This window comes from Clinocottus analis, unplaced genomic scaffold, assembly GCF_023055335.1.
Source record: "Clinocottus analis isolate CAN_PGR_092001 unplaced genomic scaffold, fCliAna1.0.p SCAF_1, whole genome shotgun sequence".
NCBI lineage: Eukaryota > Metazoa > Chordata > Actinopteri > Perciformes > Cottidae > Clinocottus > Clinocottus analis.
Window position 1 is genome coordinate 14,207,669 of NW_027175820.1, and position 25,364 is coordinate 14,233,032.

At 39.0% G+C, this 25,364-nt stretch overlaps 1 protein-coding gene across 2 annotated transcripts; it reads right to left on the minus strand.

The window, feature by feature from the left end:
• Positions 1-2,771: 2,771 nt before the first annotated feature.
• On the minus strand, positions 2,772-20,345 carry ppfibp2a (PPFIA binding protein 2a). 2 transcript variants are annotated; one of them, XM_068583247.1, is made up of 22 exons: positions 20,103-20,345; positions 17,868-17,954; positions 16,920-17,033; positions 15,047-15,178; positions 12,944-13,228; positions 12,608-12,700; positions 10,370-10,481; positions 9,497-9,558; positions 8,777-8,855; positions 8,495-8,619; positions 8,339-8,406; positions 8,195-8,255; positions 7,824-7,962; positions 6,785-6,926; positions 6,101-6,229; positions 5,429-5,579; positions 5,121-5,232; positions 4,753-4,841; positions 4,478-4,600; positions 4,024-4,149; positions 3,722-3,910; positions 2,772-3,644 (listed from the first exon to the last, which is right to left on the minus strand). In XM_068583247.1, the coding sequence occupies exons 1-22, from the start codon at positions 20,343-20,345 to the stop codon at positions 3,423-3,425; spliced, it is 2,883 nt and encodes a 960-aa protein (XP_068439348.1). In that variant the 3' UTR covers positions 2,772-3,422. The 2 variants fall into 2 exon arrangements, with proteins under 2 accessions (XP_068439348.1, XP_068439431.1); XM_068583330.1 differs by lacking the exons at positions 16,920-17,033; positions 17,868-17,954; positions 20,103-20,345 and adding an exon at positions 15,288-15,327.
• Positions 20,346-25,364: the final 5,019 nt, after the last annotated feature.

Here is a 25,364-nt window from a genome sequence, read left to right on the forward strand (position 1 = left end):
TTAATGACAGGAACGACCAGTGACATCATATAAAAACATGATTACACTCCACTAAAGACATCTGAGTGAGTCCATAGATCAAACAGACAGGGTGATGACTTAAAGCGCTAACACGCTGGCTACTGGCATTACTTAGAAAGGAGCTTCGGTAACAGAATGTAAGTTGGCCTCTATAATTTAAATGGAAAATGTCACCGCAAAATTGATACAGCATGAATAAACATTACTCTCATACACTCACGGAAACACACAGAAAGAAGATGAGACAGAGACAAGGAATGGGAAGAGTGAGGGCTCAAGCATTGCCAGGAGGGCGTTTTTATTTCTGATGTATTTAAATGAAATGATAGTCTCAATGGAAAAATAATGTATAATCATTTTCAAAGGGTTTGCAAATGATGTATGCAATGTAAACGATAATAACTTATTTCCACAGTTTTTTTCTTACACTGCAATTATCAAGTAACTTGGAAATCAATAAATGTCACAATCACTTTCACTTAATTAAAACAATAGGTATCATATTACAAGGTAAGACGTCAGTCATACCACATTCTCCTGCACATAGCAATTTACTGCTAAAGCGTTATGCGAGAAGGTGACAAATAATAGCTATGAAGCTGTCAGCGAGTGGAGGCTGAATCACATTAATGAAATTAGCTAAGATGCACTAATATAAATAATGCCATCCTCTCTGAACACACGCACATAGATAAACACACACAACAGAATGAAGAACTCAGTTTAAAAAAAATAGAAATGTGATAACATTTAAAGCCATGTGTTATTTTTAATTAATGTATTTATTTTTTTAGATTGAGTATTTGTATTCTGACTAAGAGTCTAACATTATATCATTGAGTTCTGTGTCTAATCCTGGACTTTCCATCACACATGATCTATGCACAATCTCAAGATCTGTCATTTGGAAGCACACTTAAAAGTATAGTTTTTGGTTAACGATGAAATCCTTTCATGTCCTTTGTCCTGGCATGATCCATGTTCCCACTCTTTTGGTAAACTGAGGGCTGAAGCAGTGGTACTTACATTTAGTATAAACAATAAAAAAAAAACAATAATGCAAAATGACAAACAACTTAAACACTCAGTGGAATACATCGCTGAGTTAACTGTGAAGTAGTTTTTATTGCACATTACTTATCCACAGGCAACACTGACATCTGCTGGTTTAAAACAAGGATTTATTTTTTTACATTTGTTTCTAAACCTTTAACTATTTGTAAATGGGTATGCTGCTTTTTTATCAAATTGCATCAAATATCCCCAAACATTAAAACATATGTTATATTACAATTATCTCCAATATTACAATGATTTCCCCCTTTAAGCTGGTTTGAAACACTAGATGCTCTTCCTCTTTCATTGACTCCTCTGTTTTCCATTTAACATGAATTAATGGAGTTCTGTTACACACTTATCAGCAGGACTAATTTATTTACGAACCTGTCATATGTAATCATTGATTAGGATGTTCTCTGTTAGGCAGCTAATGTATGCAGGGGCCAAATATTTCCTAATTATTGTGTTTGGTCTAATTGAGGCTGTGTCCTTCTGGAAGAGGGTTTAGAGGGGAGCTGACCGCTGCCGTGTCTGCGACACTAACAGAAATGATGCCAGTCAATCCTAGCAGATTCACCAGGACTGAAATTGGTTATTTATTGAAGCTTTGTTTCGTTACAGCCCTCCAACTGTGTAAAAGAGAATACTCCTTCTATTGCAGATTCTGTCTCATTTGATAAATACATTAACAGCCTAATAATAACAACACCATGGTATAAGATGGAGTGGACATTACTTAAAAGAAGCAGAAGAATCCAAGAAATGCTGTGCATCACAACATGGCACCTCATCATGTTCAACCAATGACAAGAAAATAGATACTTTACTTAGAAACAACTAAACGAGGCATAGACATGGTATTATTTTCTGTTATTGTCTTGCGAGATTTTGCCTGATAAAGTCAAACATATATTAAAGTCTATTTAATCATCTTGCCATTTATGGCCAGGGATGCAATGACCCCTCCGCCACTTCCTACATCCCTACACAGACCACACCTCCAAATGTAGCCTACACAGTTTAATCTACACATGTAAAGGTCTGCGATTGCCTCTTTCACAGTGTTGACTCTTTGACAACATCTGTACACACACAGACAGATGTATATACAGTAAAACCTTGGAAGACTCCTCAAAACTACTTCTGTTTAGTCCATAGTACAGTTGGTGTCTCAAGGACCACATGATGCCATGATAACACACAGAGGTTCACAAGATGAAATAGCAATACTGATGTTGTTATGGCGGGTAATACAATTGTGTATAAGTTGTGTATTGTACTCCAACCCTTTGGCATTCAATAGACAACTGTCTGCAAGTATTTTTATACTATCAGGCAATAATCCTAAACACCAAATTGAAAAAACAAAGTTTGTCACTAACCTTTAAACTTTGTGAAAACAAGCCAAATTTAAATTGAAGCTGTTCATATTCACCAACAGTAGGATCATTGATTGTTTTACTCATTTATTTTAATTAACGCATCAATAAATCAAAGCAGATGTATTTCAGTCGTGTCAGCTACATCAAACCGCCTGGTCATCCAAGTTGCAGCAACAGTTTTAATATTTTCATGTTTTTCTGAAATTAACTTTTTTTTAAACATTAACTTTAAAACTACATCTGTTACTCACATAACTACAAGCCATAATTGACCATATCTGTAAATATGATTAAGCTGTTCATTGACAGCAGCAAGCATGTAAGCACCAGATGGCAGCAAAAGCATTTGGTCTCCCAAAAAAAAGATTAACTATTAATCATATCACTGGATATTCACAAAGGTCGTATGAAACAAAGCACCACTTGGATAGGAGACTCCTATGCAAACAAATCATATTAAAAGGTGCAGAAGTGAACCATCAAGAAGTACAATTATTTAATTGTTTTAATACTTTTTTTGTTAGTCATACAGAGGATGAATTAATGAATGACACTCTTAAAGTAACGTGTTGTCCATTATTACTTTGCAGTCAATCCAGATATATAACAATGAAATGTGACCAATATTCGAACAAAGTAGTTCAAAATGATCAGTAAAATATTGGGGATTTATTTTTTTTTAAGCAAAAGTTTAAGCTTTGGAATCCAACTGTATACGGAATGCAGAGAGCAGCTTTCACACAGTGTTACCATTCATCACCATCTTTTATGCATTTTTCTTTCACAACACATGGTTAAAAATACATTAACAACAATTACCATCACTGCTTAACACAGCACGATTACAGCCCATCCAGCAAATCATCACATGAATAAATCCTGGAAATATTTCTTCATCAGAATTTACACTGATTTCAAAGTTATTGAGTGTGTGAAAGGGGGAGTGTCCTGTAGTTTAAATTATTGTTTTGGGCTATTAGCTTGAGCTTTTATCCCCACTTGCTCCCGCTTCACAGCCGGTCTGTCCAAGGTGGGGGTAAGGCCCCTGAGCGCTGCAGATGGAAGGCGGGAAACCCCGTTCACTGTCAGTGCACCACAGTCTATTGGACAGATATAGTCTGCAGATTCATCAGGTTTCCTCTTTCTGAGATGACTGAATTGGGTGAAGCCCAGCTTCTTTGGCTGAAAACACAAAAGAAGTTCAACCCATTAATAGATCATTTAGATTTAATGCTGCTTCAACCACTCTGTTCTCTTACCTTTACTTTAGCAGTCGTAGTCAGGGGCATATGGCCCGTTGCGTTGCCATACTCTCGCTTCTCCTGCGTGGCCTGATGTCCCACCAGGGCAGAAAACGCAGTGGCGAGGTGGCGGCGGAGCAAAGTCTTCTGTGGAGGAATATTTAACAGTAGCGCCAAAGTCTCTGAGCTGAAACGAGGCTCCAGGATCTGTTGAAAAGCATTTTGGCAGCAGAAGACAGCAACAAATTAAGTCTACAGGGTTGTCATAAAAATATTTTTTTTTAAAACCTTGCAGACAAGCACAAAATGCAGTTACTTACAATCAGCCCGCCATGAACGCCGCTGCCCCGTAGATTCGGAGCATACTCAGCTAGATCCACTGCCCTCAGCCACTCCATAACGCGGTGATTAGACCACTGCACCACCTCTGAGGGAGAGGGCTGTTTCTGAGGAAGTTAAACATATAAATGTTATTTGTCCATCTGACTCACAAATGGTTCACTCTTCCTTTAAAGACAGGAAGTGAGCAGAAAGAAGATGTAATGGCCCTGGGGATTTTGAGGCAAGCAAAATGAAAGGAACAATGTGCTCAGTTTGAAAGCATTTTATCTCTGACACCATCTTGTGGATAACTGGTTGTATGACACATATTCACCATATAAGAGCAGGATTACACAAAACTGTAACACAACATAACATACAACATAAAACATTATACAATTCGCTCTTTGGCACAAGCCACAATTTCAACTTCGCTTTTATATCTTGGCTTACCTCTTCCCCTGGCCTACGTCGAAGACAGTTGGGGTTGAACTTGTTGGCATGAAGGACATGGATAGCACATTTAATACTGAGATGATGAAGCTGACTGGTGACTTTCAGAGTCAGGAGGTCATTCTGCGTGATCAGCAAAGGAACATCAGTGAACTTAACCAATAGTATATAGATTCATTACACGTTTTTAAATCATGTCTGACATGTTAGTACATGTTATTTTAGGCCTTTACTTTAATAGTAAATGTTGCAGTAGATGCAGGATTAAGTCTTACCACTGTGATGTATTGTATCATTCGACCATCCACTCGGGCCTCATGGAAGTGGTCTTTATACTGAGGCAGACCAATATCATCCAACCAGCCTAAATGGGGAAAAATCTGACACTTATTCACTTTAATTGAATACTGTCAGCTGTCAAAACATTTTTACAGTAATTGTTCAGTTAAGATACAGTACCTGATTTTGAATTCTGGCAGTGGCTATGTTTGCATCTTTTCTAATATATGTATGTCTCACATACTACATGTCTTTGTTTGATTTGTGGCACAACAAGTCATCTGTATGAGTTGATGAGATTGCAATGGGAACATGCAGCTGCAGCATAAAAAGTTCATATTATTCCATTTAGAAAGAGTCTTACGGGTGACCCAGATGTAGTCCAGGTCTGATGATTTCTCAATGACTTTAGTGGTGAATGCCTTTAAAGCGAGCTGCAGCTTCTTCCTGTGAAGTGGATTCTTCATACCCATTTCCTGAAGTTAGAAAGAACTGTTTGTTACAATAAAACTAAAGATTGGACCGACACACCATGCAGTTTAATTTAGACTGATAAGCCTTCTTAAGTTTCCAACATATCCATGATTGTATATATTCTGATCAAATACTTAAATACTGTGTAGAGTTGTAAATTCAATGTTTATTTCAAATAACCAATAGTAATTCTCTGACCTTCTCAAAGTCCTGAGGTGTGGCAGACAGCAGCGTCTGTCCATTTTCAACCCACTGCCTAGTGAGGTTGACATACTGGCCCAGTCCGTAGTCCTCGAGCCAGCCACAGACCTGCTCTTTGGTCCACTGGCTGAATGGAACGTTCATATCACTAAAATAAAAAAAGACAAATCACATGATACATTAATGCATTTCTGTATATATTGCAAGTATTTAAAACGGCCAGCGAACAGGGCAAGTACAGCAAACAGTGTCAATCTTAAGGGCAACCGAATGATCGGCGTTGCTCTTCAGTAGAGTCTAAGTGAAACCACTGTGTTGCCATAGGTTGGGACCGCGTTATCAGATGTCATCACAAGTGCACTTCAGAGCAGCCGCCATGAGCTAACCAGTGGGGAACGATTACATGGCAAATGGACTAAAAAGGCAGGCTTGGCTGACCTGGCTAAAAAAAACTTCAGATTTTAGCTGACACAAAGGAAGAGCAACTTAATTGTCTGTTCAGGTTGACATTACTCCACTATATCTTTTAATAACAAAGTGAAGTATTGTTTGCTGCTATATTAATGTTCTGAATATTGTACAGAATAAAATGATAATGGCGACCTGTCTGACACAAACCCTTAACACTTGACCCTTATCACACAGGAGTACAGTACGACTGTGCTTTACCGCGTAGAGTCATAAGACTCGGGGGTCCTGGTCAGCCTGGGTCCTGCTGTCGCACGTAGCCCTCCTCTTCTGAACTGACTGACATCTGGATCCACTGCCTGGAGCCCTCCAGACTGGGTTCTTCGAAGTCTGTATGAGTGATAGTTAACAGAAATTACTTTCATTTTTAAACTAAAATTATGATATATTTGGCACAATCACTACACGTTCACGTCATTGTTGATAAATGTTTAAAACAAATTATTTACAGTGGATAAAAGTGATAACGGAAAATACAGTGATTGCAGCCTTCAATACTGAAAGTCAATGGCGGTCATCATTTGTTAGGCTAAAAAAGCGGACAGTTTTGTATAATTTCAGTAGTGTTTACATGGTGAGTGTGATAATAGGGCAATGTCGAAGGAGAAGGATAGCTTAATATACTGTATGCACTATGCACACATTTCATTATGATCTCTCTTAATTGTTCTCTCTTTATCATATCTAGTAATATTGTTTCTAACTAAATACACACTATAAAAAGTAAATATTTAGACTCACAGTACATACAGTATCTTTACATATACTTATGCATATACTATTATTTAGATTTATTTAAGGTTTGGTTGTCCTTTTTTGCTTGGCTTGCTGATCATACGTGTTCAGAGGTGTATTGTTAATGTCAATGTATTTTCCCACACTCACTTCCCCCAGAGTCTCTTAAAGCTCCTGTTATTCTTCATGTATTCTGGTGAGCCCACAGCTTGTTGGTCAGGCTGTGTGTTTGCTCCAGAATGAACAGGGGAATTATTGCCCGAAGTGCTGTCAGAAACTTTCTCAAACTTTCCTGCAAGAGGTTAAAAAAGCACAATTAGTGCAATACTACTTAGTCAGATATGATTAAAATTGTAGAACTGAAGGGATATGCAACATTAGTTAAAAATGACAGTTTACTTGTGATAATTAGAGCAGGGGTAGCCTCACTGTATTTAACATTTCAATAATGGGAACTTTGAAAATATCACACTAAATGTACTGTCTAAATGTACAGTTTCCCTAAATTCAAGCATGGTTAAAGACAAAATATAGATGATGATACTGATGAGGATGATAATGATAAGGATGATGACTAAGTAGAATGCAATAAAAGCAGGTTTTTTGTATGTCTTTGCATACCAAACAGAACATTAGGAGCAACGTAGCACACATGTGGCAGTCAGCTTTTTCACTGTGCTCTACTCAGGAGAGGGAGCACAAGTTACATACAGATCATTGGGTTTGGCAAATAATTCATTGGTTAATGCCCCATGGGGTTTAAGCTAAATTTGACACAGTGTGACCTTTATTATATGTGCTGCAGTCAGTCACCACTCTACAGCAGAACACAGCAGGGTGGGGCTCAGGGTGGGGCTCAAGCTAAAACTGGTCAGTCAAGCTGAGGAAGGGTGGAGTAGGTTTAAACATGGTCAATCAGAGCCAGAGAGAGGGTGTGTTTAGTAAGAAAATCCATCACATAATCCATCTGCTCTGACAGGAGCCTCTGCAATTAGACGTGATCAAAGGTGCAGTGGTTGTCTGCTCAAAGGAGAGTGGTTTGTACCAAATAGAAATACTGCCTCTGCTCATGGGAATTACTGGTTTTGCGACTCTTACACAGAAAAATCAAGTTCAATCCTGCATGAGGAATTATTACTGCACAATATCTATCATCATGTATTGACTGATTTAATATGTCTGGATTTACTTTGGCTGGAGTCTCCGTCTTCGCTCCCATCTGGAGACTTTTGACTCTGGATTTCACTGCTGCTGTCTCCGCTCACACTCTGCTCTGACAGAGAGGAATTCACAGGCAGCATCTGACTTCTAGGTTCATCCAGACCACTCTGGATAAACCACACAGATACAGAAAATGCAATATCTGTTAATATATGTACATATATGTACATATACACACACACAAACACATATATACATATATATATATATATATATATATATATATATATATATATATATATATATATATATATATATATATATATATATATAAATAAAATGACATAACATTTAAAATAAAATGTACAAATGACTGACATGTATGATGATTTCAAATACCTTTTGTAAGGGTCCATTTGTTAGGTCATTAATGCTGCTTGATGAAGTCTGTGGATCTGTTCTGATTAGATAGAAACACATTGATCTCAAAATCCAACTAAAACTATTGAAGAGTCGTCCACTGACAAAAAACTAGCTCTCTACCTGTAATCACTCTCCTTTTGGGTCGATGAAATAGATGTTTGTTGGGAAGAAGAGCTGCTTATGGAAACCTGCGATGGGTAAAAAACATATATAATTCCAAAAAATGTTCATGTCAACAATACACTTTAACGAGTAGCTGTAATAGTTTGTATTCACTTCAGACTTTACATCCGCAGATTTGGCACTGGTAGAGTCAGTATTCTTCACCAGCACATTCTCTTCTTCCTCACTGCTGCTTGACGGAGTCCTGCCATTTGACAATGAACGAACAGCAGGTGGAGCTACAGTAACAAAGAAAATATATATATTTTGCCCAAACTCTGGTGGCATATGTTTCTTTTAAGGATGGAATACTGGTGGCTTTTATTCGGCTCCAACGGATGCTACCAAAATGCAACCGCAAGGAAAGAAGGATAAAGGAGTGAACAAGATGATTACCTTGCCTTGCTGTGTGAGGGGCCTCTCTGAATTGCTTGCACTGATTCAGGAGCAAAGTGAGCTCTTCAATTCTTCGGTCCTGAAAAAAAACAGAGGAAATCCAACCATATATAGACTTACTGGTTTACTCTATTGCTGACCAAACACGCCATGCAAGCGTCCCTCAATCACCATATGGCCGTCACGTCAAAGTAGTTGATAGGAAGGGGATTGACACGAGCCTGGCTGGAAATCTTAGTTATGGTAACCAGCTGCTTGCAGTTTGTGTTTTTTGAAGTTGTGCCCATGTCTGGTTTTGTCATAGTTTTCTTAATGCAGCTCACTCCAAAATTAGGCTTGGCAGATCGAGGCCTACTTAAGTGTGGCTTTGCCTGAAATGGCTCGCCTTGGGGCGTGTGTACGTGTGTGTCCTCAGTAGTGTGCCACATGTAGGCCTCTCGTCTCTAAGTCTTTCAAGTCCAAGATTTTCTGGGAGGGAGAATACAAAAGCCCCTCTGTACTATAAATGGTTGAAGGGCGGCGCCTTAGAGAAATGACAAACAGTTATCGTCTAACCTTTTAAACAGCATGACGATAGCACTTCTATGTACAGGATAGTAAGACTTTTTACATCGTAGTAAACAGATGCCGACACACATGCTGCTCCATACTACATAATCACATACAGCTGTTGACCAGAAAGAGAAAGGATCGGTTTCCATATCAGTAATAATATCTTACCTTTTCATCATTGGCAGCGACCAGTAATTTCATTCCACTCCGAAGCCTCTGCAGCTCCTGATCTAAAGGTTTTAAGAAAAATCCCTCACTGATTATGAATCTGTATAGGAAGCTGCTCATGTCATATACATTTGTATAGATACATAGCGGTACAGGTATATGGTTATTTAGAAAGAAAGGGGGAAACAAAATACAAGATATCATGTTGTAGATGTATTCCTCACAAGAGCACCATCCAAAACCATGTATTTTTAGATACAAGTCTGTTTTTAATCTTCCGAGCATCGCTTTAGCCATGTAAGCTCTAACATATATGGCTACACAGTCCACTGCCACTTCCTGTATAACTACTGGAGTGAATGAGTGTTTGTACTCAGCCAGTATAGCCAGAGATGTATAATAGATCTATAAAAATTAATTAGGCTTTATGCTCCCAGAAATCTATAAAGACAGTGTAAAGGCAAAAGGGAAGAGAGATAGTGCATCAAGTATTTCTTGAAACCCAGAATGTGATTGTCAAATCGGCCCTTCTGGGCAGAAGAACACGAATGACAATAAAATAAAGAGACGTCCGGAGAATGATAAAAGAAATAGATCAAAAGTAGACACGGCCCGTGGATTTAAAAATAAGTTTAATTAAGTACTGCTCAGGCTTACGTCTGGTGTTTAGCCTTTTTCTTTACGTCTAGGGAGACAGAGACCTGAGATGTTTATTAAGGGCTAACACAGAATGTTACTGCAAGTTAATGATTGCAAAGAAGGAGTCACCAACTGTGCCACCTATCAGGCTGGGTAACTCTGTGAGAGTGAGAGGCTGTGGTTGGCAGGTTTTTGCAGGTTGGTGAAGGACTTGAGGCTGGGTGCTTTGCTTACCTCTCTCCGGGCTCTCTGGGAATAGAGAGGGTCTGGCCAGCAGCTGTGTGTGCAAGCTCTCGATCTCCATGTTCTTACTGAGCAGAAGCTGCTGAAGGCTGCTGATCTCTGCCTGTGGGTGTCACACAGTAAGGAATCTTAGCAGAAAGGACATGTTGTCCTGCGCACTATATGTGCCAACCAGTGTCAGCCCTCATGGCCTTCTAAGCCTTCTCTGGTGGCCTAAACAGAATCACAAAGTCAAAATGTAAAAAAAATTATATATATATATATATATATATATATATATATATATATATATATATATATATATATATATATATATATATATATATATATATATTTATATATATATATATATATATATATATAAATGTATATATATGTATATTCTATAATTAAAAGTTATAGCTTTTTTAAAATTTGTAATTGTTTTTCACAAATACACTTCATGCATTATAATAAATTTTCCCTATTAACTTATTTTCTCATTGCACTCGGCAGCCTTGTGTAATTGGTCATAGTGCCCGTGTGACCATTAACATGCGCTGTGATTGGTCAGTGAAACCCTGTGGCGCAATGAAAGTGAGGGCCTGCGCGCACCATTCGCCTCGCGCCTCGCTCACGGCGTGTCCTTTTTTTTTCTTTTCTCGTCATGTGGAGCGGCTCCGATGTTCAATCCCCTCGCCCCCTTATGCTTGTGGTGGAGACGTGTGGACGCATGAATGTATGAACACGTCGTATATTGAGTGTGTCGGTCTGTGACAGTAACTACAGGGAACCTTTTACCCCCAGTCCGCCCGTGATGTGGCCTATACGTCACTCCCGCGGCCCGACTCTGGCTCAAACACATGTGCTTAAACACGCACAGCTAAAAGCTAGTTTAAAAGATACGACATTTACATGCATCTTAGTTCCCCAATTAAAACTCAAATGTTGTAAGATATAGTCTTTTTCCATCAGGCACCCACAATAAAGCACAGCCATGTTTAATCTCTGAATTTTAGAGAGATGAATATTAGACCACTACCGTCTGGAGTTCTAGTTTGTTTTGAGGTAAGTTGGAGTAAGTTTGCGAAAAACAGATGGCAATAAAGTTAAGTCCAGCCTTAAGTATTTGTCAGTGAGTTCTGTCTGTGTGTTGTGTAGAGAAAAGTGAAAGGTGGAAAATACACCTTTTGCTCCATATACCAAATCATAACCCTTTTGTATTAGTTGAAAACCTTTTAGGTGTACAATACATATACTCATACCATTAGCTAATATTAAGATTTTTTCTGGTTGGATTAAAAATAATTTGACAGTCTGCTATCTGTAACTAACGGTTCAGACTGAAAATAACTGTCTATGTTAGCCAGCTGCACAACGCACCTACTGGCTACTGGCTATGTTAGCGTGCACAACAGCCCCCTCCCTCCACTTAATTTTTTCTTGTTTTTTAATTTTTCTTTCGGACAATCTTTTTTAATAGTGTGTGTATGTATATATTATGTTGTGTGATGTGTCGAGCTACTTGGACCCTGAATTTCCCTTTGGGGATCAATAAAGTAATTATCTATATATCTATCTAACACATTCTGTAGAAGGTATTATTTACTTATTTGGCAATTCTTGGTAAACCTCCAGAGATGCCAGGAAATCTGATTACCATAAAAAATAAAGATCTGCAGATAGTAATATGCAGTATTTACATACACAGTGCCTCAAACCCTGTAGACCTTAGACAACTTCCAAAATGATGAAAGTATGTCGGTAGATACAACCTTTAAAAATGACAATCTGAATCCAATCTGGTGTGACTATGAATAAAGTAAAATCAAACTACTTTTCAAATGGATAGGGAGAGTAACACAATGAAATAAAACCCTAATACACAGACCGGGGACAGATATTGTACCAGACAGTAAAGACAGTTGGGAATGTGAAAGATACTGATTTTATCATAAAAGAGGACAAAAGGTGCCCCCCAAAAACTGCTCATGAAAGTCTAAGAGGTTAATGCAATGTAATCATGAAAGGACTAAGCCACCATTAAAACTAATTCAGAAATAGAAGGTAAAATAGACTTCTTAAGAAAACATAGGTGTCCATGCAAAACCCAATGACTCACTTAGCTGGCTGGAACATTGGATTGGACGACGTTTAGGAAAGTTGAGAGTGGAGAGTTAGCAATGGAATGTGGGCACTGATGGTGTTTTGCAATGTCGAGAGACCACATAAATCAGAACTCTCATTTACCTTTGTTGCTTTGAGTTTTTTCTCATACTGTAACTTGTGGTCCTCCAGGTGCTCCACTTTGTCCTTGAGAATCCTGAGCTCTTTAAGTAAGCCCTAAAACAGGATGTTTGAGAACATTTAGCCAGTTTAAATTCAGGTGTAAGTTGTAATACATCTGAACATTTTATTTCATAACACAATATTAGTACATTAAATGTATCTATTTCTGTCACACTGCTGAGGATATTTAGTGAGTATTAACTTCATTTACATCTGAACCTAAGAATAACACACACGAAAGTGAGACAAGCCATGCTGCACACAACATTAGAAGTCATGCAGGCAGGAAGTGCCTACAGTTTCTTCTCCACAGTCGTCCTGCCGATTTGCATCTGAGCTACCCTCTTCCAGGCTGTGTGTGTTCCCATCAGACCCTTCAGGAACCTCCTCTGAGATTCTGTCACAGGACGGCCGGGGGTTTGAGCCCTTGCCCTTAGTGGACTCAGTTGGGTGCACCACTGGAGAGCTGTTGTCAGCTGGCATTTCCATCTCCAAGGCCTTTTTCTCCTGAATCTTGCTATTGATCTCCTTCTGAAACCTACACATCTGCTCCTGCAGCTCACTAATAAAATTCACAACAGTCTGACAGATGCAGTGAGGGGAAATAGAAACAGAGAGACAAGTTAAGAGGGAGTAGAAGAAATACTACAGAGTCAGTGTATGTTTGTTTGTGTGTGAATACAATTCAGAGAAAGAGTAGATTTGGTCTTGAGTTTGAATGCATAGAAATTGCAAGTTATTTTGTATTGGAAACAACTTCTTGGCTGTTCCCCATAAAACAGATGAGACTAACTGTCCCGGTGTGTTTACTGGCCCGCTTAGTCTCATCTGGTCTTGGTGAACAAATATTATTATGTATTTGTTGATAAACCAGAACTATCTGCGGTGTATTTGTATTAAGAGTGTTATGCATAATGCTGTGCCATATTGCAGCATATCCAAATGGGTTTAAAATTACAAGACGGTAAGTTGGTTTGCCACCTTTTAGAGGTTTTCCGTGTCCCTGTTCATTCTGGAAGAGTGTAAACAGCGGCCAAGCTATGCCTGGACTGTGGACAGAGGAAGTCTCACTTGGGGTCCGGTAGAGCGGATATGACAGATGATATGGACAGCCTTCATGGCTAAATTTAACTGTGAGCTTACTGGCTTCACTGCAAGGAGGCTTCCACGTGTTGCGTATGTGTGTATGTGTGTGTGTGCGTGTGTGTGTGTGTGTGTGCAAATGGTACTAACATGCATATGTGCGGATATGTTTGTGTAGTAGAGGCGGCACGTGGGAGGCCAAGTGTTCAAAGCAGATTTTTTTCTATTCTCCTTAAGTCCAAACAGCTGTTGTAGGGAAAGTTGAGTTTGTGCACATGATGAACCCATTACAATGTCTACTGAAATGCATGTATAGCCTGCTTTTTCTGCTTGGAAATGCATTTTAAAGCCCTATAAAGGCTCAAGCATATTTAAATAAATATTTTTTTCTTAAATTATGTCAAATGTTTTTGGGAACATGCCACCAGTTTTTTTATTTTTAGGATGGCCAGGTCAAACATTACCCACCACCAACACTAACATCTAGTTACTCATAGTTGGCCAGCTATTCATTACGCCAGCTCGCCAGCTCTGCTATGCAGGAACACTTTTAACCCGAGAACACAAAGGCTCTTTGACCAGCAGTGTTTTGAAAGTAACAACATACATTATAGTATCCTGTCTGGTAATAGTGCTGCTTTCCCTGCTTCCACTTTCTTCAATTCATATGGTCACTAAATGCCCAGGATGTCTGCTGGTAACTTAACACATTGGTCTTAAGCAAATATATGATTCAGTTTAAACTGACAAAGAATTTAACCCCTTGGAGACTTTTTTTTCCTGTGGACTTTGCCCAGCAGCAACAGTGAATATTTCCTTCCATCTGTTTAGCAAGCATTTACGATCTTCCATAAAATCAGCTGCTGACATTAAAAAAAAAAAGAAAACCAGGCAAATGTGTGTGCACCCTCTTAATTCCTGGCAGAGTTAAGTTCACATTTCCAAAGACTGAAATTAAACAGAAGTTCCTGGGGATCTTATCTTAACTACTTCCTCCTTTCAAACAGTCCTCAGTGAAACAAACTCTATTCGAATATGAGCCATTCACATGTACATAGTCAAGAATATGACGTTCAATTGCAAAATGTTCGTAAGAGTGAAATTATTAATAGCAGAAACTTTGCTACTAATTAAAGGAAAGCAAGTGAATCAACTCCACTGGCACTACTCAAAATGACAACCTCCTTTTGATGTTGTGAACATATTGGCTTTAAAAAAACCTTCAAACAAAACAACCGTACCCAGACTGTGCTGTACTATATATTGAAAACAAAAGAACACAAGAAATAGGCATACTTGACTCCTATTGAGCTCTACCTCTGCTTTGTGTTGCCTTTCAGCCCCATGGCCCTGCTTTCCCTCCATGTCTGCCAGCTTTAGTTTCAGGTAGGACACCTCCCCCAAAAGGTTCAGCTTCTGGTTCTCCAGTGACGTCCTATGCAGGAGCTCCTGTCATCAACAACATACAGCAAGAGCATGAGGCAACACAAACAGACATATATACAGTTACAGACATAAATGTTTTTTACTTCAATGATACAAAGTGCTCGGTACTTACTGAACAAAGGCAACAGTAAGTATGAAGCAACGCACGCTTCCAGATCTGAAATGACAGTCCCCTCAGACAAACCCACTGGTTTCAGACGCTGTTTGAGTGGCTAAATATACACAACCCATGACCACTATTTATAATGCCTATTTCACAGCTCACTCAAAGTACACAGCAGAGGGGGGAGAGTGAGAGAGGAAGATACCAAAAGCATGCAAAACATTCATAGAAAGAACATTCAAATAACTTTGACAGGTGCATTTTCCTGTCCCTAGCTGTCAACTGCTGCCAGTCAAACCTGGTGCTCAGAGAGAGAGAGTCTGCGATACAGTTCTGTGACTACCTGTCCTGAATGCCTGTCAGCCTTGAGAGTTAAGTCAGGCAGATGTATTACTAATTTGGTTGATGTCAAGCAGGTGTTAAATCACTTAGAGTCCAGAAATGAACATCAGAGGCATGCAAACAGTACATATACATCCATTTAAAACTCTGGCTTTGGAAAATAGCTCTGCTTCTTCTAGAGTGTACACATGGAAAATATTAGAGCTTTGTCACCAGAAAGAGATTTACGGCTCATTTCCAAAGCCTCATAATGACCATGTCTCCAAGAAACCAACCGTGGCTGCCCTTTGATACACAGCACATACAGCACATAACTTAGAAGTAGACAATGAACATTGTCTCTCAACTCCTCAGATAGTTAATAGACTCTTGCACTCGTAAAATTGGTCAGAAAGGGTTAAAATTATCTACAAAAACAGTAATATCAGAGTGAGGAAAACTGATTCTGGTTAATACCTGGTTTATTTTACTCCAGTGTCCACCTGCAGCAAAGAAAGAGTCGGTGTATGTCCTTCATAGATGCAATGTTTTTTTCAAGTGCCTTGTAGATTCAGTAGATTAAAGTTACAAACATCCATTCAATTCAGTGTTCTTATAGTGTTTAGTAAGGTCTCTGTAGTTTCAAGTCAAAAGCAAACAAACTGAAAGTTGCACACACACACACACACACACACTTTGAACTCTTAAAGGAGCACCACTCCTATATCCCTCCCATCTCTCCAACTGTTAAAGCTGTTGTTGTCCCTCTCTCCTTTTCCTCTGTTGAATGAATCTCTCTCTCTCTCTCTCTCTCTCTCTCTCTCTCTCTCTCTCTCTCTCTCTCTCTCTCTCTCTCTCGCTCTCTCTCTCTCTCTCTCTCTCTCTCTCTCTCTCTCTCTCTCTCTCTCTCTCTCTCTCTCTCTCTCTTTCTGTGTGTGTCAGTAGGCAAGGTCTTGGTGACTACAGGTTGGGGGTGTGGCTAATGAGGCTGTAATCACCTGCCCAGACGGACTAGTCTGGCCCTGCATAAACTAGAAAAGCACACTAAGACACTGCTGTGGAATGAGTCTGAGCGTCCTAAATATTTTGGTTGTCAAGGTAATCTGCAGCCAAAAACACAGGAATCTTAGGTAGGAATTTGTTCCCAGGAAGCCAAACTCATCCTGATACATTCTACAGTTTATGAGAAAATCTGCAGAAGAATTATATTTAAAAGATAGATGGACAGTCTGGGACCCTGTCACATCTTATTAAATATAGGACGATATTGATACATGATACGAGGATGTCTCCTGATGAAAGAACTTTTAAGCCATGTACCTGCTGTAGCATCTCCTCTGTGGAGTGGAGTTTGTGCTGATGCTCCACCAGAGAACTTTGTAGATCACTGATCTTGGCCCACTGAGCTTCCACCTGGTCTGTCAGCACATTCACCTGTGTGTTTGGACAGCGAGTAAGTAGGGATGAATTAATTTCTTACACCAAAACATGTACCATAAAACAGTTTCCCATCATTTGAATGCACATATTCTCACATAATTGCAGTCCAAGCCTAGCAAACATTTTTAGAAGAAATAAATGATCCTTTGTGCCCAAGTAGGTGGTTGCAACACTTCAGTAATGTCAGCAGAACACGCTAAATATAAATCCCCAGGGAAACTATTAAGGCCACACAATTCCTGATCACATGCTAAAATGCCGGTTGAACCAGCCAAGTGGAGCAGATTTTCTAAAGGAATGTTTTATGTCAGGCCAAACAAACAGAGCACCTGCTCTCACACACACCTCCATGCTACAGAACATGGTGGTGCTGGCCTCAACCTGTCTGAAATAAGCATTTGTTCAGCAGTCCTCATAAATACATACACCTACACACATGCAGATGCAGACAAAGATATCACACAAAAACAAGACATTCTTGTGTCGCAAGAACACCAACCCCAGCTTTATAACTGTTGCTTCACACAAGCAAAAGAATACATCAATTGCGCAACATTTACAACATAACAGTGTGATCTACAGTTGTCCTTAATTTCCTTGTTTCTCTCCTTTAATGCTGTTATGTGATATGGGCACTGTAAAGAATGTGGTGTCATATGTCCTTTTTTATTTGAATAGGCTCATACACAATGGAATTGATTTATCTTTATAAGCAACTGTCCTGACATGCTTTACGTTAAAGCTTTACAATACATATAAAGTTGTGTCTATAAAGAGACAGATATTGTATAATTTTTAATTTCCAATGTTAGGAGTAATTAATCTCACCTGAAGAATCAATGACTCTTTGTCTCCCTCCAGACGTGATAACCGCTCTTGGTAGGACTCACTATTGCCAGATGAATGGAGGTTTGCCTTCAGAATAAAGTCAGCCATTAAATTCAGTAAGTGAACTTAATACAGAACTGTTCGGTGTTAAAAATGTACTGAGGTTGCAGTCTCAGACAAGTACACACAGATGCACGTACACACACACACACACACACACACACACACACACACACACACAACTCTCAACCTCAAACATTATTGTGTCAATGGATGTTGTGTGGAAAAGTCTGTAAGAGGTTTACAGGTCCTAATCCAGCATTTAACATTGTGTCCAACATTGTATACAAGCTGATCAGCATTAAAAGTAAGTGTTGGATGAAGGTTAATCTCAGGGCTGCCTATGCAATCAGGAATATTTCAGAGCCATCAGTGCAAGAGAAGCAAAGTGCAACCAAATGTTATCAAATTTCTCTAAAACTCAGGCTTTCAACCATAACCAATGGAAACATTAGTATTATAACAAGCCATCAAATAGTTTGCAATATTTTTTTAAATCCCATGCTTTTAATACATTATACTCTTTGCATTAGAAAACTGAATGCATGTGTTTTCAGAGTATACTATTTGAATTTACAGTATTCATACTTTAAGTGTTGTTGGGATATCTATTTATCTTTCACCTCAGTCACTTTAACCTTGTGGCCAGTTTGGCAGACTCGTTGTGCATTGAACAACCCTCCCATACGGTCACCTATTTACTTTCCATCCTAAAACAAGATGTTTCTGCCATCCCATACATAGTTACCTATTTCCTTACATTTATCTCTCTCCTGTCCTCAAGGAGATAACAAGTGCATGTGTTGCAGCACAGCTCTTGAACTCACAATCAAAGCACGTCCTCCTCCAAAATTATCAACCATGGCAACCATAATTATGTTGTGAAAGCAACAACACTGCAAGACCAAAACAAACCTTTGTGCAAAACTTCAGAATAAAGACACGAGGGCAGTCATGCAAGAATGTCTTACCTTTCTAAGCCAGGCAAAGTGTTTGTAGAAGTCAATATCACACTCCATTCTGCAGGCCCATTGTACTGTAGGTCTGGTTCTTAATGGTATACGAACTAAATTGAGCCAGTGCTATAAAGTATCAATGAAGATAAACAGATACCAAAATCCAGAGTGGGACGAAATAATGTCTCCTGACTGTTCTGCGCTCTTGAATCCTGAATTCCTGAATCCAACGCTCGTCTTTTTACAAACCCTCCATATTGCAGTTGTAAAGCAAGCAAAGAGGACCTTAGTCCGTGTGGTTTGGAATCTGGGCAGCCTGAGACTTTTAGAGCTGAGGCGAATAACTCAAACTATGCCAGTTGGCTGTCGTCCATTTCTTTCTTTTCTTCACTTTTTTACTTTACCTCTTTCTAACTCCCCTTTTGCTTTCTTTTTCTCTCTCAAGCACACTCAAACAGCTTCAGTATTTCTGCTGCATTTCTGCTACACTCTGCCGATCTCTCATCTTTTTCTGTCCTCCCTTTCTTTCTCCCGTACCTTTCTCTGTCCGTCTTTCTCGCTCTGTCTAAACTACCTCTCGGTCGAGTTAATTTAGCAGGGCTTCCTAAAGGGGCACAGGGGAGAGGAAACTTTCTGCAGCATATGCTCGTCAGATGTGGTGCAGGGCAAAAAGTCAGTAAAGGCAAAGCAGAAGGGGAGGAGGAGGGAATGGAGGAGACTGAAAGAGAATGTGACTGTAAAGTTGACAATTTCAAATTTAAGTATCCTGGCCCAGAAGATAAAACAATTGTTGCAGAAAAGGGGAGAGAAGATTAATGCAGGGGTATACGGATGAAGATAATAAGGGATTGAAAGGAGGAGCAACTGCTGCACTTTAAACAGGAGCTCTGGATCTCATTACCGCTGCAGTTTGCAGTAAAGCCAGCTTCCAGCTCACTACTTCTTAGTAGCCATGAAAAACCCCTCCAGATGGTAATGACCAGGATCAAAGACCACCATATCACACAACTAAGAAAACCCATGGACCAATGTTGTGGTGGAATGTATTGGCCGTACGGTGTATGCCTTCGCAAAATTCTCCACATTTTCTCATTCATTTTGGATATTTCAGACTGCATGTTGGATTTGCACACTTGGTGTTATATAATGGTGTTCTGGTCTGGTGTCCATCCCTGTTTGTGTGTTGAGGGCCTTTAGACATGACTGACACAGTACTCACCTCATCTCTCTCGAGCCATTTTAGTATAACGTGTGCTGTATTAGTGGAGACTTGCTTCCTGAGATAGTCCTGTTCTTCCTCACTCCCCTGCCCCTCCAGCACTGCCCTTAGGGCCTCTGTCAGCTGAAGAGCCCTGAGGGCCGGGTCCTCCAGAGGGGCGGGGGTCAACTGTGAGGAACGCTGTGATACTTTGCAGTCCTGGCCACCTAACTGCATAAGAGCACTGAACAGCTCCTGACCCATGTTGCCTAGAGGAAAGAAAAACAGGACATCAACAGAAAAGTAACTGTGAAATTGTGATTATAGCATCTTAATGTATTGAGTATCAGTACTGAGTATACAACTGATTCAGAGGTGAGTGCAGTATAATGAGTGTAGTGTCTGGAAAGGCCTCTTGGGGTTGCTGGTGTGCTCCAATGTAGCTCACTTGAATACAATAACATTGAATGGCTGTATACAGTGGGTTCTAAAGTCCACAAATTAGAGGGTAAACTTAAAGGTTACTGTAATTTGCAGAAATACTTTTTCATGTATGCTGCCTGAAGTTAAATTAAAGCTACAGTAACACAATGTGGACAAATGCTTTCTTTTATAACGTAAGTATTTTCAGTTGGCAGGGAGTGATTAGGAGTCACCTGTGATTTTTGTCATTAGCGTGTGCTAATGGTTGAACTGTCACCTCTATTAATAGAATGCTGTCTTCTGACCCGGTGCAAAACAGGGACAAGCACCTCCAACTAAAATTTACCACCTCTGCTAGGAAATACAGAAGGGAAGTCACTGGGAAGTAACTTGTAATACGTTTTTTCAGAGAGATGATGCAGTGAGAATTACAACCCATGTAGCAGCAATACAAATGCAAACACTTTGAATTAAGTGAAGAAGACAAATTACAGAAAAGATCAAAAACTTGCTTTCTCCTTTTTTATCCAAACCTCTCCAATGGAAACAATCTAATCCCTTATCCTCAACAAATACTTTTCTAACTCTTTTCTAGCTTTTTTTTTCTTCTGCGTAGCCTTGTTTTTTACGAAGGCCTGCAATTACGAACTGGGCAGTCTATTGAACGTCTGATAGTGAAACAGAAACTCTTACCGGCAATAATGTCATCCATTCGCTCCAAGGCAGCTTCCAACATGTGGCTGGCATTTGACGCCATGGCAACAAACCTTTAAAGCAGCACAAGAAGAAACCCATTCAGTGGTATGAAAAAGAGTTTAGCTGCTGAAATCACAATGAGTTTGAGATCTTCAACAGAAACATGGAGCGTTGAAGACTACTCCCCTTTCTTGTAACACTTGGATCCTCTTTACAGCAAGGCTACAACAGCTGTCCTCACATCTGATTTTGAAGTAAATAACCTTCTGAATGTGGCTTTGGGGTTTTAACTCCCCTCTCATTTTGAGACCAGAGCCATGCCCATCGTCACCGCTGTTCCACAGGAGGCCAAAGCTCATATTTAGAATAGTTTGCTTCTTTGTTTCTTTGAGTGGTCATTGTTTATTTGTCTACACTTTCACTCCACATCAATGTCATCTGTGAATTCATTTTGACCAGTTGCTGTAAAAAAAACTAAGTGGTGGAAGTGATGCTAACTATATGTTTAGCTCAAAACCAACAGTTTAGATGGAGCCACAGAGGTCACATCAGGACATTGAACCATAGTAACCCACATTTGATTGACATTGATGACACACGTTGAGGTCACACCTCATAATGACAAGAAATTCACAGTAAAACATCTTAACCCTAAAACACAAACGTTGTGTGATTTTTTTTTTCATTGTGTTGTTTTTGTTGTTGTTTTATAGTTGTGTGGGTCCTTGTGTAGCTTCATGCTGCTCACTGATGTTATTGAAGGTGGGCGTGTGTTCTTGCTCTGATCCCTGGTTTTTCAACAGGCACGTGTTCGGTTGATTTTCACCCGACGTTAGTGATAGAAGATGAAAACATTTCGGACGGGTTTTACCGTTGCATCGTTTCTTCACCAGACAAGGTTCACACGTCCCAGGAACGTGTGGACCAAAGAACAAGTTCCATTATTTATATATTTATATTTTTAATCATGCTTCGTTGACGATTTACACATTTCTAACCAGATGTTGAGTCTTTTTTCTGGGTGTTTTATTTTCATTATATTGGGTGAAATATTCCAGACGTTAGTGATGGTGTTATAATTTCTAACATTAGTGTTCTAGGGTTAAGCGAGTTAGAATAAATAATATGGTATATCAGATATAGATTATTACAGCCAGTGTTGTGACTGATAAATTGTTAAAATATTAAATGTGTCCACCGTGTCCATTTCACAAAATGAATTAGATACCTGCATAATTAGATTAGCGTACCACAACACAACATTAAATAGTTTGTGAATAATAAGACATTTAAAACTTTATCAAAATGTAAAATAGTGAGTAAGTTCACCTAATAAATGTTCACCTCTATTACAGAACAGTTCATTTTGTTGAACGTTGACTTTAAATCGTTCCAAACCTCCTTTTAATGAGATGAAATCATGAGATAATCACAGGTGTTGAGCTTTCCTTTTGAAATTCTGCCTAATTTAATCAAGATGGCAATTAAATTCTGTAAAGTCTTTGTTTTTCCTAATTTTATATTTATGTGATGCTCTGATTGTTGTAGTCTATAATACACAAAATTAACAGAAACGATCATGGTTGCATTTACAGAGTAGGTCAAATTTTGAAATGACCAGCTTTACTACAGACACAAGGAACTTGCATCTCAGAAACATTTACATTGTGCACTATGAGAGCCTTGTGCCCTGACACAGCGCAGAGTGTGTTGTAATTATATTATATACTGATAATATAATTATATAGCATTCATGTATTAAGTTACTCTTCCACTCCACTAGTGTCTTTAGTTAGATTAGGTGTGGCATTGTGCTGCCTACAGGATGGATTTGACTCATCCTGATCACACAACTGTGGATATTTAGTGTAATATGCAGAGATTTGTGGCTCAGTCAGGTAAGCCCTTTTAGATGCCTCCATTGTTCTAGAGTTATCAGTCAATATCATTCATATGCATAAAAAAGTGGGTTTAAAATGTTTTAAATAGACAACCCTACTTTAACTGAAAGAGAAGCCATACTGACTTCTCAAAAGCAATACACCTTGTCCCTGCCATAGAGTAAATGTCTGACAGATAATTACACCAGATCACAGTTGTACAGCCTACTAGAAATGTGTCATATGCAGCACCCACTAACAAGACCTTACCAAGCAACCCACACAACTCTGTCTCTGCAATGACAACCCACACCCACCCTCTCCTGTTCTCTCTTTGAGATTCCATCATGATTCACACACACACACACACACACACACACACACACACACACACACACACACACACACACACACACGCGCGCACACATACAAACACACATAGTCACACCCCCGTTGAGATAATGTTTCTACAGTATGAAAGCTACAGATTGACAGTGTTCAGGTAGACATTTAAACTCCCAAAGTAAAGGCATCGCTTCTGTTATTTGACTTCAACTGAGGAAAATAAACAGTGTTTTGAGCGGATGTTGCAAACTTTGTCATCAATTTGAACTTCAAATTTTGTAGTGCCCCGAATAAATAGTTCAATAGTTGAATTCCCAATATTGTAAAGCAATGAAACCGTGACATTATGTATTTATAATACTGTGGGTACAGTGTAATTTATGATATGAACAACCAGTTAATAATTTATGTTTTTAAATATGTAATCATCTCAGAATTTATCATTTTATGATCCTCATTTAGGTTAGAGTAAATCCGGTTGGTCCAAGATATGACTACAACACAACACTTTAAAGCAAACCTTCAAGTACTTGACTTTTACCTTGGCCACACTGTACCATTTATTTGACTACAGTTTCTTTCTTTCCATTCTATCCATGCAAATTCAGTCGATACAAAAATAAACATGTGATGAAATAGGCTAGCACAAACATTTCATTTGCATAGAAGTGCAAGGCATCATCATATTTAGCTGTTTATCAGCTTCAGCTCCATTTGCCATGTTATCTAACATGAACTCGGGTGTTATAAAAAAGCAAGACGGCCACTGTTGCTTTTGGTCCTTCTGTCGTTTTAATCTTAATTTAGAAAAACATATGCCACATGTGAAATGATACACTAAATCTTTTTCTGCTCACTTGCCATCATAGATCATGTATCATAATCATGTGCTTCTACACTAACCTCCTTTGACCTCAAGTGAGGTCACCCACCGCTCAAAACAACCCTTTTCAGTTTCTTGAATTATCTTTTGAACAAAATTGTCTTTGTTATATTCCTTTCTTTACATCTTATACATATTTAAATGTTTGTGTAGTTGTTCAGTGGCTATGTTTCCTAGGTGTGAGTGGCTGTAGCTCATTGGGGGAGTGGTCGGCCTGAAACCACTGCTCCTCAGCTACCAAGAAGGGGTGAAATGCAGAGAATATTTTCCCCACTGATTAATGAAAGATTATAAATAAAAGATATTCTATGTTAATAATGCAACACAACTGCAATATACAACACAAAAAAGTGTCCTAATTCTGACAGTTTAGCTTACTTCAACACATTAAACTGAAATATGTATTACAATTTGAAAACGATAAACATAGTTATGGCGGTAACATTTTGATAAGAAGGTATTTGAAATGCTCTTCCTTCTGGTTGTTTGGGGAAAACAACTGCTCTGAGGTGTTGTGCATACCCTATAATGTATGTAGCATGGAGGATAGTCTGTGCAGTTAATCATGACAGACATCTTATTGCAGTTCCAGAATGTTATTGTAACTTTGACTCCCTGCCATGGCAACACACAAGTCAAACAGAACAGCAGAGGTGGACGTAGCATCACTGTCGGCTCTGTAGTGAGAAGTGCTGCCGTAAGCGATTCACGTAAATAGAACCAGAGAGGAGTATGAGTGGATGAGATTGTTCTTAAATTTAAAAAAAAAAGGAAAACTTTTTCCACTCACCAACAGAGTCAGACACCTGGACACAATATATAATAAATTAAAGATCACTTCCTGTTTGCTTTCATGAATACAATACAGGGTCATTGCACACTCCGTACCAACCATCAGTGTCTGATGGTTATTTTTAAATCCAACAGTTTACTGCTCGCCAACATCTTGCCACATAAGGAGCAACACATTTGAGTGCTTCCAGTCCGTTCATTTAAAATGTGTTCTATGACACTATGTCCAAGTTTTGTTTTTCCAAACCAGTTTCGAATATTTGC